This window comes from Heterocephalus glaber, unplaced genomic scaffold (genome assembly GCF_053883595.1).
Source record: "Heterocephalus glaber isolate CG9 unplaced genomic scaffold, H.glaber_assembly_v1.0 deba00001463, whole genome shotgun sequence".
Taxonomy (NCBI): domain Eukaryota; kingdom Metazoa; phylum Chordata; class Mammalia; order Rodentia; family Bathyergidae; genus Heterocephalus; species Heterocephalus glaber.
Window position 1 is genome coordinate 7598001 of NW_028258310.1, and position 15477 is coordinate 7613477.

Genomic DNA, 15477 nt, shown 5'->3' on the forward strand with positions numbered 1-15477 from the left:
TTTCAATTTATCAATTATTCGTTTTAATCCTTTTGATTTAAAATTTTTTATTGTAGCACAAATATTTTTTACTTCCTTTGGTGTGTTTCCCATGCTTTAAAAAAATCTGTGCTTTAATCATGTTTCAGACTGAAGTACTAAAAATCTGATGCACATGGCTAGATCTTGTCTCCAAAAGGATCAGGTTCTAGGATGACTGGGGGTAGTTCAAACTATTTCACTGAAATACTTCTAAAAGTCAATATGTTTTATCTTGGATTGATCAGTTTCTTCAACAACTCAAGATTTTCCTGTTCTAGTTTATAATTCTGAATCCCAGTGTTCTAAGATCAGAGAAGCTTAAAAGTTCAGTGAGCTCATCGGGTGTTATTTAGGCTTTTGTTCAACTCCTGTTTCCATTAGCTTCCTACACCTGAACTATTCCTACATCTGACTGGACTTCTCCAGATAGTAACTCTCCAGTATTTGGCCAAGATGTGGCAGACTCTCTATATTTTCTGTATTAAGATGTCTAGCAGTATACTCATCTCTTAAATTTCAAGTTTTCTTCCTTTCTTATTCTTTCTGATGCTTGCTTAAAACTTGCAAGCTCATATACTCGGTATTCACCTGCAGGTTTAGATTTCAGATCTATCCATTCTGCTTAGTCACATACTTTATATCTATTCACTTTCTAAGCCCCAAAATTACCTCTCATTTTTATTTTTGTGAGTTTATAGACTAAATTCTTTCTTTCAAAGCTATTTTAGGGGTGATTAAAAAAGAATTTCAGACAAATAATTGTAAGTACCCTGGACATTGATTTTTCTATTTTACTCTTGGTATTCTTTAATATTACTTCTAGTAGTTTTGTATTAGTTTTGGTGATGATGAGGTGGTTTTGAAAAAAAACCATGGATTTATTATGAATAAACTGACAATATAGTCTTACTTCAATTTTAGATCAATGTATAATCATGTTAATCAATAGTGTTTATTGAATATACAACAAAACATAATCTTATTTTTCCTTTAATGCTAAAATATGAAATAGAAATGAAATCATGAAAATATAGCACATCCTAAAATAGTAGCCACATATACTTGTCATAACATTTCAAGTCAAATATTTTATTGATTCTGTGGCCTCAACTTGCTGTTCACGCTATGCTAGGCATTGAGAATCAACTGAAGACTGCAGTGTATAAGTGTGTTAGGTACTGTCTTTGTTTTACAGATGAATATACTGATAAAGTGGGAGTCAACATCTTATTCAAAATTAAATAGCTAATAAATTATAGCCTTGGGACAATAAAATCAAGCATAATTTATATTTTTATAATATTTTAAAAGTAATGATATTTTTTCTGAAATGTGCTTTCTTTTTACCTGATATCTACAATTTTAAAAACAAAGTCTTATGTAATCAAGAACTCTGAAAGAACTTGTTCTAGATATGGGGAAGGACAAACTGTATCCCTCACTCTTGGTCAGTGCTGCTTTTTGTTAGCTGCTGGACACAGTTCTGTAACATATTTACATAAGTTTTCTTTTCACTTCTCTTCTGTTGTGCATATATGGTTTCTGTTTGCCATTTAAATAATAATAATGAATGAAGAATTAAGAATTGGAATTAATTCCAAGAAACATCTTTTCTCCCAATAGAGAGAAGGAGAAAAATATCACCAGGTGCGTTTGGCAGTTGGAAATGGTTTACGAAGTGATGTATGGAGACAATTTTTAGACAGATATGGAAATATTAAGATGTGTGAATTTTATGGAGCTACTGAAGGAAACATTTGTTTCATGAACCACACTGGGAAAATTGGGTCAGTTGGGCGAACAAATTGCTTTTACAAAGTAAGTATAGTATTATATTTCTAAAAGAAATACGATGAAGTTGGCTACCCTTTTCCTAGACTTTATAAATTATAATTATTACTTTTTTAAAAAGTTGAGCTCTTCTTTAAGTATTTGCTGTAAATGAACTACGGTGTTACAGGTTATCCAAAGCCCAGTTATCTCCCATGTTTTCCGTCTATGACATGTGATTAATGATATGTATTTTTTGTCCAGTTTTAAAGTTTAATGATATGATGTAAAAATGATAAGCATAGGTAATGACATATACTAATTTATCTTTTAAACCAAAGCATGTTAAAACAGGAGGGAAAAGAATGAATAATGAAAGGGCTCTGTTTTAATTTGACAAAGATAATAAAGGCAGTTCCAAAACTTCTGGAATCTTTCTTTCAAGCAGCCATTAGGCAAGTGGCCAATATTTTGCTTTCCCAAATACAAAGGCCAACAAAATGCAGGTTTGCATTTTGGTTTTTTGTGATAAATAAATTTAATAAGGAACTTCAGTCAAGTTGAAAGATACAAAATAAACTTGTAGAAATCAATAATACCATATCTGTACATTAACAACTGCTTGAATACAAATAAAAAACACAATCCCTTTTAAAATAGCAGCAAAATACAGACGTTAATTTAAATACTTTGACATAAATTGAACCTAGGAAGTAGAAAACTTCTTCAGAACAAGTCTGGAAAGAAGTGTGAGATGTTGGTTTTCACTGAGTACAGCTTTGGTTCTTTCATACATACTCTGAAATAGCTCTTTCATTTCCAAGTACAAGGTTTGCATTTTAATACAGAATGTTTATGTCTCTTTCTGTTGGCCTTAATCTTAAAACAGGATAACATTAATTTTGTCCCATACAGTGTTTTGATCCTTAAATTAAACACAGCTCTTGTGCTCTTAAGTGTTTGACATATAGTTAGTACTCAATGGATATTAGTGGCTCTCATTTGTATTTTAATCCAAATAATGAACTGTGACAAATACAGGCTGATGTTACCAAGATTAATGATCAGAAATCATTATAGTAAGTAATATTATATTATATTAATATTATAGTAAGTAATATTAATTCAGTTACCTCACTCATATTATTCCTCTTTTCCCACTTATTTGTTCTCTCCTCCTCCTGCCTTCCAGTTTTCTCTCTCTTATTTGTCTTACCTTAGAATTTTCTCTCATTTCATTTTATTGCCTCTATGTTAGTTTATGATTTTCTAATTCAACTTAATAAGATTACCTGTTTAATTATCAGTAAGACCTCTGTTTCCTTATATATAAAATGAGAGGGTTGGATTGAACCAATCTTCAATACTCTCCCATGATCAGAATTTAGTGGAACTATATGTCAGCATAGAATGGTAATAAGGACATTACAGGGTCAAAGTAACTAGAAATCCATGGACATCAGGGGAGATATTCAGTTAGCTCAGCTCCCAATGTTATGGGGCTGGACAAACAATTTTTTATCTCACTCCACAATAGTTTATAGAAGTACTGAATGTTAGTTTAGGAGTATCAATGTGAAATTCCTAGATGAAAAGGTCAAAGTAGTTATCAAATAACTGTACTTTTTAGTCATTCAGTCACTTTTCTAGACACTGCAGGGAAACAATAAACAAAATCCTGACATTCTCCTAGTTCATATTTTACTTCTAATCAATTTTTCCTTTTCAAAAGATGGTATGAATGACCATCTTTTCATCTATAGTTAGAAGAATATGTAAATAAGTGCTTGGATTGTATCTGTATCTTATATAATTCATTCATAATTAAAATTTAGTAACTTTTTTCTAAGATAAAGTATAACATAAAAGAAATAAAAGTAAATGCCAATAAAAGAGTGCTGCTCACTAGCACCTCCAGTTGTGTTACAAGTAGTTATTTAATTTTTCCTCAGTAAAATTAATTTGTTTTAATAAAGCCATATTCTAGTTACTTCAGCTGACCATAAAATCAACAATCAGTAGACGTCATGGCACAAATAACTCAATGCTTGTTTTTGTTAGCTTGATTTTGTTTTTTGCAGCTTTTTTTCAATTTTGAATTGATAAAGTATGATTTTCAGAAAGATGAACCCATGAGAAATGAACAAGACTGGTGTAGTCGTGTGAAAAAAGGTAAGTCTCATATATGAAGATGTCTGCTTAAGCAAAATTTCCAATCACTGAATTTAGAGAACAAAGAATTACTAGTCCTAATTTACAATTTGACTTATTTGGAATTTGAATGCAGGTAGGATGGCTTAATTATTTATTAGCTATTGATAGCCCTCAAGGGGTCATTTGGAGGGTAAATTATTAAAATTTAAAAGTGGCCATTGTTTAGCTGTTTTGCTTAATCTACCACTTCTAGTTTGTAATAGTGGCATGTGACTAATGTTCTATATCATGAAGTGATATGTTATTCTGGATATGGTGAAAAGTCAGGCCAGAGTGGATTTAACTTTGGACTTTCATACTTAGAAACTGCAACTATGGGCAGGTTAGTCAATCTGGGTTTCATTTCCGTATGTGAATTAGAGATAATAACATTTATTTCATGCGGCTATCATTGACAATTAAATGAGGTGTGTGTAAATCCCCGTAGCTTGTTCCCTTTCTCTCCTCTTTCTTCTATCACCTCTTTTCACAAGATAGACCTACAACTTGAGGCTATAAATTATAATGAAGGAAAGTGCCAAAATTAGCTACATATAATCAAATTAAAAGTAAAATGAAATGTAGAGATGTGCACTTAGTATTATTTAGATATTCAATCTGAATAAAACAGGTCAAGATTATTATTTACTGCCTTGTACTGCCTCAAACTGCATTTCAGAGATGACTGCCTAAATTTTTACTTCAAATGTGGAAACATAGATTGCAAACTTGTTTTTAATGTTCTGGTAGCTGACAGACTGAAAAATATCAGCTTTTTTATTATCAAAAATTCTCCAGTTCTCTGAATTTCAAATCTAAAGGCATCAATCAAACATGTTTCTCTAATTCAACTCTTCAGACACTTTGCAATTTAAAAAAAGCAGTTTCTGAAGAGGTTGCAAAGAGCTTAAACACAAGTTGTTTTTTTGTTGTTGTTTTTTCTTCAGAAAAATACAAGTGTTTGATTACAATTACAGTAATATCTGATATTGGGATTTGAATCTCAGAACTATGTATATGGTCTCAGAGTTTCTTAAAATGCTATTTGACCCCCAAATATCTCCTTTATTATTTGAGAATTCTCATATAAATTACTCAGTTTTTTTCCATTAAGGCATGGTGTCTTCACAATGTAAATTATGCCCAAACAAGAGTGATATGAACACACTGTGACCTAGTATTTGCAATCATTAGTTTGTCAGGGAAGAAACTCACAGCTCACAGAAACTCACAGAAAAAGAAAAACAAAGAACATTAAGTCTTTTGAGAACTTTTAATCTTCCTATCAAAGATTCCCAGAATAGCATCCTAGAGTAGTACACTATTTCTAAAAATTTCTAATAGCATATCAATATTATTAGAGTGAGTAGTTTACAGGAAGTTTGTCACAAAATCATGGAGACTTGAATTTGAGTTCTAGGACTATTTCTTTCTCTGAGACAACTTACTTCACTCCTTTGGGAATTAGTTCCTTGCTCATAAAATAAGACTTATAATATCAATTTCAAATGATTTCTGAAAGAATAAGTAAAATGAAAGTTGAAAGGAGGCCATGGTAGGTATTCAGTAAATATTTGCTGATCATTCTATTAAAATTATTATTAGAGTTGTTATTTATGTTGTTGTCAATATTTTTCTGTGTTAAAATCTATGTAATCCAAAATGAAAATAGCTATTGGGCTATCGACTCAGAAAGTTAAAGAAATTTAGTACACTTTTCTTTTACTTTCAATTCCCTTTTCGTTGGTTTTTCCAAATTTGTGTTATTGGTAATCTTCGAAAGGATGTACCTGCATCTACACTGAGAGCAGGTGAAGTCAAATAGGATAGAAATAAATTCAAAGGAAAGTGAGATGAGCAACAGTGATTGGGTTAGGTAGACATCATTTAGATATATGTAACAATAGTTTTAATCAGATTGTTGCGAAAAATGTCCTTTTCTCTTGCAGGAGAACCTGGACTTCTCATTTCTCGAGTGAATACAAAGAATCCCTTCTTTGGTTATGCTGGGTCTTACAGGCACACAAAAAACAAACTGCTTTTTGATGTTTTCAAGAAGGGAGATGTTTACTTTAACACAGGAGACTTAATGGTCCAAGATCAGGAGAATTTCCTTTATTTTTGGGATCGTATTGGAGACACATTCAGGTGCGAACTACATCAAGCCTGACTTGATCTGTAATTGTGAGCTGTGCTTTTATGGAAACGTTGGAGACCACTTAATCTTTAGCTGTCAGAGCAGACAGAGGCCTTTTGTCTCTATAATGCCTCCTTACTTAAAAATCTATTGACCATTTGTTTCTAGATTGGACCATAAGTTAAATTTTGGTGTACAATTCTATAACAATTTTAATGAATTAGTTTAGTGTAAATCAATAAGCTCCTTTTTTTAGAATTTAAAACTCCCAGACAAATGTGAACTCTAAATGGTAATGTTAGGCAGAAAATCAGTTTGGTCAAGATGGTCTAATTCTTTTAATAAAAAAATATAGAAAGAGAAAATTTTTTTCTATTTCTTGTTTTTAATCTCCTAAAATATTTTAGGTCTATAAAATTATTTTGCTTTAGTAGCCAATGACTATAAAATAGTAAAGGCTTAGGGTAAACATCTAACAAATACTTGAATTAATAAATTATACTTCTTCTTTTCTTGCCTTCTTGTACTGTGTTAAAAGCTCACTTTGTATGAAATTACTTGAATTAAAATAAAATGTTCACATAAATTAAAGGAGCTGAAGGAATTAATACCTGTAAGTTGAACTCTGTATACTGAAAGGCAGCTCTAGGCTGGGCACAGGGGCACATACCTGTAGTCCTAGCTACTTGGGAGGCTGGTGCTGGAGGAGGGCTTGAGGACAGGAGTTCAAGACCAGCCCAGGCAATATACTGACATAGTGTAACTCTTTCTCAAAAACAGAAAAATAAATAAATAAAGGAAAAATAAAGGATAACCATAGCTTTTATTTTAATTCCTTATATCCTCATCATCAAAAATAAGGATATTTGTGTACTTAATACTGTTATTTTACAAAATAAAGATTTTTTAATATTAATCATTATCATTATTTTATTATTTTGTTTTTTGATGTTATTATAAAACATTTTGCAGTAAGAATTTTTACCATTAAGGCTTAGGGAAAGTAATTTTGGCCAAAATCTAGATCTTGATTTTTTGACTTAGCCAATGAAGTGCTTCCTTAGAAACGACTTTTGTTTGGAAAACTAGTTATTTTTGATCAGAAGGTGCTTGCACAGAACCAAATGCAAGGCATTAGAAGTACAAGTGTGTGCCTGATGTTTCAAATACAGTGCACTAACTGGAGTTTGTTTTTCATTTAGATGGAAAGGAGAAAATGTGGCAACCACAGAGGTTGCTGATGTTATTGGAATGCTGGATTTCATACAGGAAACAAATGTCTATGGTGTGGCTGTGTCAGGTACGAGTAGATTTCTGATTTTGAAGAATTTTCAGAATGTAATGTACAAGTATACTTTAGTTTTTAAATTATTTTACTGATTCAGCTTTTTAATTTTTAGATATTAAAATAAACATCTTAGACTTGGCAAGTGATATTCTTGTTTGACTAAACTAACTCCATGGGCACATTAAGAGAAATGCACTGAACGTATTTTAATATCCATGTGTCTTTCTAAACAGAGCTTGAAACTTTTGTTGAGTGACTCACTGTTTCAGAATAGTTGAAACTTTTCAATAGTTCATTATTTGACTGGGGCTTTTACATACCGTTAAAGAAGAATGAGCTCCGGGGCCAGGGATTTAGCTCAGTGGTTCCCGAACCTGCCTCGCAAGCGCAAGGACCAGAGTTCAATTCCGGATACCAAAAAACACAGTGTGCTCTTGTTTAAATGTTTAATAACATTAACTTGTTCTTTTAAAATCTTGTCTTTTAAAATTATTTTAAAATTTTTATGGCCTCATGCAATTGTATATTATAGCATAGCACATGTAACATAATATATATGTATTTTGTGATGGTGAAAATGGTGTGGAAAAGTGATCAATTTGAAGTCACAGCATAGCTGTTCTTTTTTGCTGTCTTTTGTTTTGTTTTGTTTTTATTTGTTTTGTTTTGTTTTGTTGGTACCAGGGATCGAACTCGGGTCCTTGCGCTTGCTAGGCAAGCGATGGAACCACTGAGCTAAATCCCCAGCCTGGTTTGTTTGGTTTTTAACAACTGAAAATATTCTCCACCTAATTCTTACAAAATTGGGAGATAGCATGGGAGCGTTCCACTAGGAGAACAAAGGGGATATTTATTTAATAAACCACCATAGGGTATTTGAGAAAGGCTCCAGTATGATCTGATCCACCTAAGATCCAGCATGGTAAGCAGTGAGCAATCTATGGGATTGATTAAGGAAACACATGTTCCTAATTACAACTGAAAAATATGTCTTATTTTTTGCATTAATGTCTAAAATGTGCATTCCCATTGGAATATTTTTGCCTTTAAATAAATGCTTTCTGTCTTAGTACTTTTGCTAGTGGTGGTGGGATGCAAACTATGGGTAATTTCAATTTTCCATTCTATGCATTTTATGTCTGTAGTATAGACAATTAGAAATAGATTACTCTATTTAAATTATTTCTAGGGAAACACACACACTGATTTAGAATACTGTTTCATTGTTATCACTGCAATAGTTTAAAAGCCTCTGTGGCAATGAATATGTTAGCAGGACTTTAATTCATCTGGTATTGAAATTTGATTCTATATCAAACTTTCTTTCAGGTTATGAAGGAAAAGCAGGAATGGGTTCCATTATTTTAAAACCAAATAAGTCTTTAAACTTAGAAAAAGTTTATGAACAAGTTGTAACATCGCTACCATCTTATGCCTGCCCACGATTTTTAAGAATTCAGGTAATGCTGCAGTCTAACTCAAACCTAAAATCAGAAATCAGGAGGTGGCTTAAAAACAATATAATATTACATCTTTTAGATTAAGTGGTACTTCATTTCACGAACTTAATTCTCTCCATGATTCTGCTTGCAAACTGAATTGGATGAGAACCAAATCAAATTCAATGGTTAAGCTCAATGTTGACCTTAAGAGAATTTAAATGCAGTTCTTGTCCAGTTTGGTTTGTGACCAGAATCGTGGATAAGTTCGTGAACCAGAATTTTGGGGAAAAGAGTGCTTTTGTTGGATGTAGTATTCAGTAAAAAGAGAAAGAGTTTACTCAACTTGGTATCTTCGCTTACTCATTTACCCAGTAATTTACTTATAAACATAGTGCCTCAAATATAATTTCCCCAAGATAAATAATACTTATCTCTTATCAGCAAATCACTCAGAATCTTTCTGAATACATTTGTTGTATTACTATTATCAATGGATCAGTAGGTGTTATCAGGTTCATTTCTAAAGAATTTGCCAGGCAATCCTGATAGCCAAGTTATTGCTTGTCCCATGGCATACATCATCCGAACTGTCATAACTACGTATTTTATTTGCATATCCTTAAGAATTTTACATGCAGTGTTTGAAATTAATTTCGTAACAGCCCTCTGAAGTACTAATAGAAAACAAATATGAAGCAAAAGTAATATATTTTAATTGAAATTTTTATTGAGAAAGTTGTGGGTTAACATCTAGTTTTAAGAATTAATGTGGAAAGATCTTACATATCTTTTACCCACTTCAACCCAAACCACATCTGTCCCAACCAGGATATTGATATAACCCAACTATCCCATCAAAATGTCTCTTATTTTACTTGCATACTTACATGTTCTCCATGTATGTATATTTTCTATATGATCTTATTGTCTGTGTAGCTTCATGGAGCCATGAATATAGAAACAATTTGACACCTGAAGGTGTTCTTCATGCTGTCATTTTATAACCACACCCAATCCTCTCCGTTCTTTTCAACCTTACCCCATAAGTAACATCTTTTGATCTCATAGAAAGTTAGTGGAACAAATGACATTTTAAGCATTTTTTTTCTTCCAAGGAAACTTAAAATTCACTTTCATTAAAGAGAAGATATATTTGGGCAAAAGATTACTCTAACAGACTTACAGCGTTTTTGGACAACTTTAGAAAATATTTTAAAGTCATTAAATATCTAAAATTCCATGATTTCATTTATTACAATATTTGCTATCATTAGCACAAAACCTAACACTTAAAGCTTGACACTAAGCAGTGAAAAGAATTATTTAATAAAATTAATTATAGTAATAAAGTATCTGATAAAAGTAATACAAAATTTAAAATTACTTTTGACAAAATGAGTAAAACAACTATTTATTTAAAACTCCAGCACAAAAAAGATTTAAGAGGACTCTTGCCAATGATTTACAAAAATTTTTAAATGTGATAATACTCAGTACAGCTGTGATCCTTTCATCCTGCAACTGATAAAATAAATAATCTTAACTTCTCTAGCAAACAATTTGGTAATATATGATCAAACCCTTAAGAATTGACGTATTTTTTGATTTGGTGCTTTAACTACCATAAATTTATTCTTAAGAAATAGTAAAAGATGCACAAATGCTACATACAAAGTTGGTTTTCAAAGTATTATTTATAGTAGTAAAAGTTTTTATTTTTCTGTATTAGCTCAAAAATGAAGGCAAGGTTAATTAAAATGTAATGGCTACATAAGATCTTATAAAGCCATTTAAAATTTATTTTTAACTGATGATTAAAAACATAAAATTGTATGAATTAGAGTACCACGTGATGTTTTGATGCATGTATATATTCTAATGTGTTTAAGTCATTTATTATTTCTTTATGGTGCAAACTTTCAAAAGCCTTTTTTGTATCTTTCTGAAATGTTCTTTAAAACTTACATTATTGCTTTCTATAGACTTTTTGTTCCTATCTAACTATAATTTACTACCCAGTGATTAATCTTTCCCTATCCTTTCCTCCCTCTCCCTCTTTCCCCAGCCCCCGGTAACCACCATTCTCTTAACTTTTATGAGGTCAACTTTTAGATTCCACATATAAATGAGATCTGTGGTACTTGTTTTTTTGTGTCTGACTTTGTTCACTTAATGATCTTCAGTTAAATCTGCATTGTTACAAAAGACAGGATTTAATTTCTTTTATGGCAGAATGGTTTTCTATGGTATGTATCTACCATTTTTTTTTATCCATTCATCCTCTAATGGACACTTAGATTGTTTCCACATCTTTGCTACTGTCAATAGAACTGCAATAAACATGGGAGTGTAACTATCTTTCAGACATACTTATTTCATTTTCTTTAGATATGTACCTAGCAATGAGACTACTGGACCATATGATAATCATATTTTTAATTTTTTGAGAAACTTTCATACTCTTCCATAATAGATGAACTAATTTATATTCCCACCAATGATAAGCAAGAGTTGCCTTTTCTCCTCACCAGAACTTGTTATCTTTAGTCTTCGATAATAGCCACTCTTACTGGGTGAGATAATAGCTTATACTGGTTTTGATTTGCATTTCCCTGATGATTGGTGACGTGAGCATTTTTTCATCTATCTGTTGGCCATTTGTATGTATTCTCTTAAGAAATGAGTATTTAAGTATGTTGCTTACTTTAAGATCAACTTATCATTGTTCCTATTTTGCTATTGAGTTTTTAGAGTTCCTTGTATATTCTGAATATCAACCCCTATTCAGATGTATACTACAAATATTTTCTCCCATTTTATAGTTTGTTTTTTCACTCTGTTGTTTCCTTTGCTGTATAGAAGCTTTTTAGTTTGATATAGTCCCATTTGTCTACTTTTTCTCTCACATCCCATGCTTGTGGGGTTTTGTCCAAATAAATGCTAGTCTATTCCAATGTCCTGAAATTTATTTTTTTAAAGTGTTAATTTAAAGACAATGATATGACCTGTAGCTTTAAAGAGACAGACACCAAATTGTATAAATAAAGTGAATTTCTAATTTTCCTAAAAAGGAGAAGATATATCCCTACACAGATTCATCTAATTCTATGATGAAAATCTTGCCTCTGCAGAGAAGGGAGAGGGAAGAAAGGAAGAGGCTCCAAGTGTGGTTTACTCTTAAATTGTTCGGAAGTGTGAAGAGAATGGGAAAAATCCTCATAGAATGTTATATGAATTTTATAGATCTCCAAGAGATCATCTAATTTAAACAAGGTTGTTTTTCCATACCTGAAACTCCCCAAAGAGATACACTGTCCTCTCCTTTAAAACCTTAAAGCAAGTATTCTTAAGCTTTCTAGATTCGTGGTACTTTCAGTGTTTCAGTAATATTTGTTATGGCACTCTTGAATCAAAACAAATAGCCAAACATTTATTTATTCACTATTTAGGTCAAAATAATAAATATTTGTGTCTAACAAATCAGCAGCCATCTGAAAAAGACAATATATAATTTTTTTAAAAACCTTTTACTTGACTTTCCAACAACCATAATTACTTATTGAAGAGATATTAATTGGGCACCATACAGCTCTTCAAACTTTTGAGTTAGATTGAACTGGACAAGACAGGGACTAATTTAATGTTTCACTTTGATTTTTAACAAACTTGATTTGTGTCAGAGAAACCACTAAAAACCCACTTTGTAAAAATTATGATGTAATTGAAAGGAATGTATCACTAACTACTATTGAAACTGTGAACTACCTTGGGCTAGTAGTTTATGAGTGTTGACCATGATTTGTTATTGGCTTTCTCTTGAAAATTTAAGTTGTCTCTAGGTCCTTGAAAACTTGCTGAGGAACCCCAAGTTTGGGAACCCAGGTTTTAAAATATTCTACATCCTCTCTGATACCAAGGTATTCTGTCTTGTGTAATAGATTTATGTGTTCTTTGTTTAGAAATTGCTGTCTTTTATAGCTTTTAACTCCTAACTTCTAATAGTAATTTGTCTACATCACATTGTTTTGGCATTGAATTGAGAATATAGACTATGTGTTTTAAACATACTTCTAATCCTTTTATTATGTTCATAATTTTATATGAAGATTATTAAATATAAAATGTTATAGCTAAATATTATAGCCTACAATGTTAAATATTTTATTTATATATAATGACTATGTTAGTAATAAATTACTCCACTCATCTGGGTAATTGTTTTATAGGAAAAAATGGAAACAACAGGGACATTCAAACTACAGAAGGTTCAATTGGTGGAAGAAGGATTTAATCCACTCAAAATTTCTGATCCGCTTTACTTTATGGATAACTTGGAAAAATCTTATGTGCCTTTGACCCAAGAACTTTATGAGCAGATAATTTTAGGGGAGGTAAAACTTTAAGGTTTTTGTAGATATAGTATCATTTGAATTTCTAAGAATGAGAGGAAAAGACAGATGCTACTTGACTTACAGTTGGATAACCTCCCAATAAACTCATCATAAGTTGAAAATATCATAAGACAAAAGTGCATTTGTGTACTTAATACATCAAACATCACAATTAGCAATACAGTACACTGTGAAATCAGTTGCTTGTCCTTGTGATTGTGTGGCTGACTCAGAGCTGCTGCTTGCTGCTGCTGCCCAGCATCACAAGACAGGAACATACTACATATTTCTAGTCTGGGAAGAGATCACAGTTCAAAGTGCAATTTTTACCGAATGCATATGAGAAAGTAAAAGCAAAAAACTGTAAGTAAAATCACCATGCATTGGGAATCGTATATATGATTCCTCATTATGAAATGGAGAATTGGAACTAACATTAACCTTTTGATATATTTTCTTAATGTGCAAAATAATTCTTTTATTTACTAAGATTTTAATTTGCTTTAGTTGATATAACTTTAGTTGATTGTCCTTTTTCCCTATTTTCAGAGTCAGTGCATAACTAAATATTTGCCTTAATGTTAAAGATTTTCAATAATAAATATATGGTTGTTTGTTTAGAAAATCATTCAGAAAATACTTTCTAATCTGTAAAGTTTCTAGTGTTTAATATATGGCTACATTTTACCCAAATATTTTATGTATGTTTTATCCTGTAACCCAATAAAATCATCTTCATTAGTATGTGTTTTGGGTTTTTGTTTTGATGTTAACTGTAAATTTCCAATCAAAGAAAATTGATTGACTAAATGCATATAATTCTATTTCCTTTATCTTAAACTCATATTAAGTTGATAGAAGACATGAAAAAAAAAAAGATACCATAGAGCAGGGAAACAGGTAATCATTTAGGAATATCTTGAAGATATGTAAATGGGATCAAATTTATGATAAAACCAACAGAGCTATAGGAACCACTAATAATACAGAGACCAAGATAGAACCATCACAAGATCACCAAGATGAAATACAGAAAGAGCTGGAAGTTCTAACAGGTTTGTAAGTAGTTAAATGGAAAATTTGTTACAAATGCAATGTAATGAACACAATTGTACTTATCTCTATCTGGAAGAACCAAGTTCTAATCTTTCCTTTAAGCTTCAAGCACAAAAATGTCTTCTCAGTAAGGTGAAGTATCTTCCATAGGAAGGCAATATGTTTTGACTATGGGTTAAGTGAGTCCTCCAAAAGTTCGTGGCTGGAATTTGGGCCCCAGTTTGGCAGTGCTTAGGTGGTGGACCCTTTAGGAGGTAAGGCCTAGCATAAGGTGCTCCAGTTTTGGGGTGCCATCCTCAGAAAGGATTAATATAGTTCTCATGGCACTCCAGTATGTTCAGGTCATAGTGAGTTGTTACAAAGCAAGGCCACCTCCATGTGCTTGACTTTGACATAAGCCTTTGCCCTTCCCACTATGGTATTACCTTATGAAGCAGCCAAGAGAACCCTCACTGGAGGCCAAACAGGTGCTGCCAGATCTTGGACTTTCAATCGCTAAAACTCTGGGCTAAATAAACCTCTTCTCTTTTTAATTAACCATCTTTGGATATTTTGTTATAGCAAAGGAAAATGCATTAAGACAAAGGGCATTGGAGAACTGGACCGAGAAATGGATTTACAACTAGCAAAAGCCCCATGTACTCACAAATCTAGATCCCTGCACAACCAAAGGAAAAGTCTGCTTCTTTCATGTTGTCTCCTACATGCTAAGGAGCTTGCTTGCTTGGTTGCATTGAAGTTGTAGAAAATTCAATTTTTGTCACTGTTAGGAAAACCTATGTTAAAAAATTAAGAGTCTTTAAATATAAATTTTCAATGCAAGAGCATATAAAGAGGTCAAATTTTATAGAGAAATAATTTAAAATATAATCAATTTTGCAAAAATCAGGAATTTTTAAAGATGAACTACAAACAACTATGGAAAATAAGTAATGTTTTAAAAATAAAATAAGCCTGAGTGTTCCCATACACCAATATGTAAATGAAAATATATTAATTTCCTTTATTAAAAATGAAAGTATAAATTGGTATTTAATTTTTATATTAGTGATTTGGCTCTTTGCCTTTCTCATTAAAAATTTTTCTGCCTCTTAAAACATTTAGATATTCTTTAAGAATTAGAAATGAGTTAACATGTTTCTATTAATTTCTAGCTCTTTAAAAGTTTGGAGATTGAGT

The 15477-nt window shown here is 31.6% G+C and overlaps 1 protein-coding gene across 6 annotated transcripts in view; it reads left to right on the forward strand.

Annotated features, from left to right (window-relative positions):
- Slc27a6 (solute carrier family 27 member 6) overlaps positions 1–13986 on the forward strand; it is a 57431-nt gene extending 43445 nt beyond the window's left edge. Inside the window, exons 5-11 of one of the 6 annotated variants that reach the window (XR_002398181.2) lie at positions 1645–1839; positions 3873–3963; positions 5934–6132; positions 7324–7421; positions 8739–8869; positions 12681–12768; positions 13078–13986. Coding sequence is in view for 5 of the 6 variants with exons in the window: in XM_087180564.1 (XP_087036690.1) it covers positions 1645–1839; positions 3873–3963; positions 5934–6132; positions 7324–7421; positions 8739–8869; positions 12691–12768; positions 13078–13254 (969 nt within the window). In the remaining variant the exon portion in view is untranslated. Of the gene's footprint in view, positions 1–1644; positions 1840–3872; positions 3964–5933; positions 6133–7323; positions 7422–8738; positions 8870–12680; positions 12770–13077 lie in introns of those variants that run through there. The other 5 variants (XM_087180564.1, XM_087180565.1, XM_004854440.3 and 2 more) reach the window with 5 other exon arrangements.
- Positions 13987–15477: the final 1491 nt, after the last annotated feature.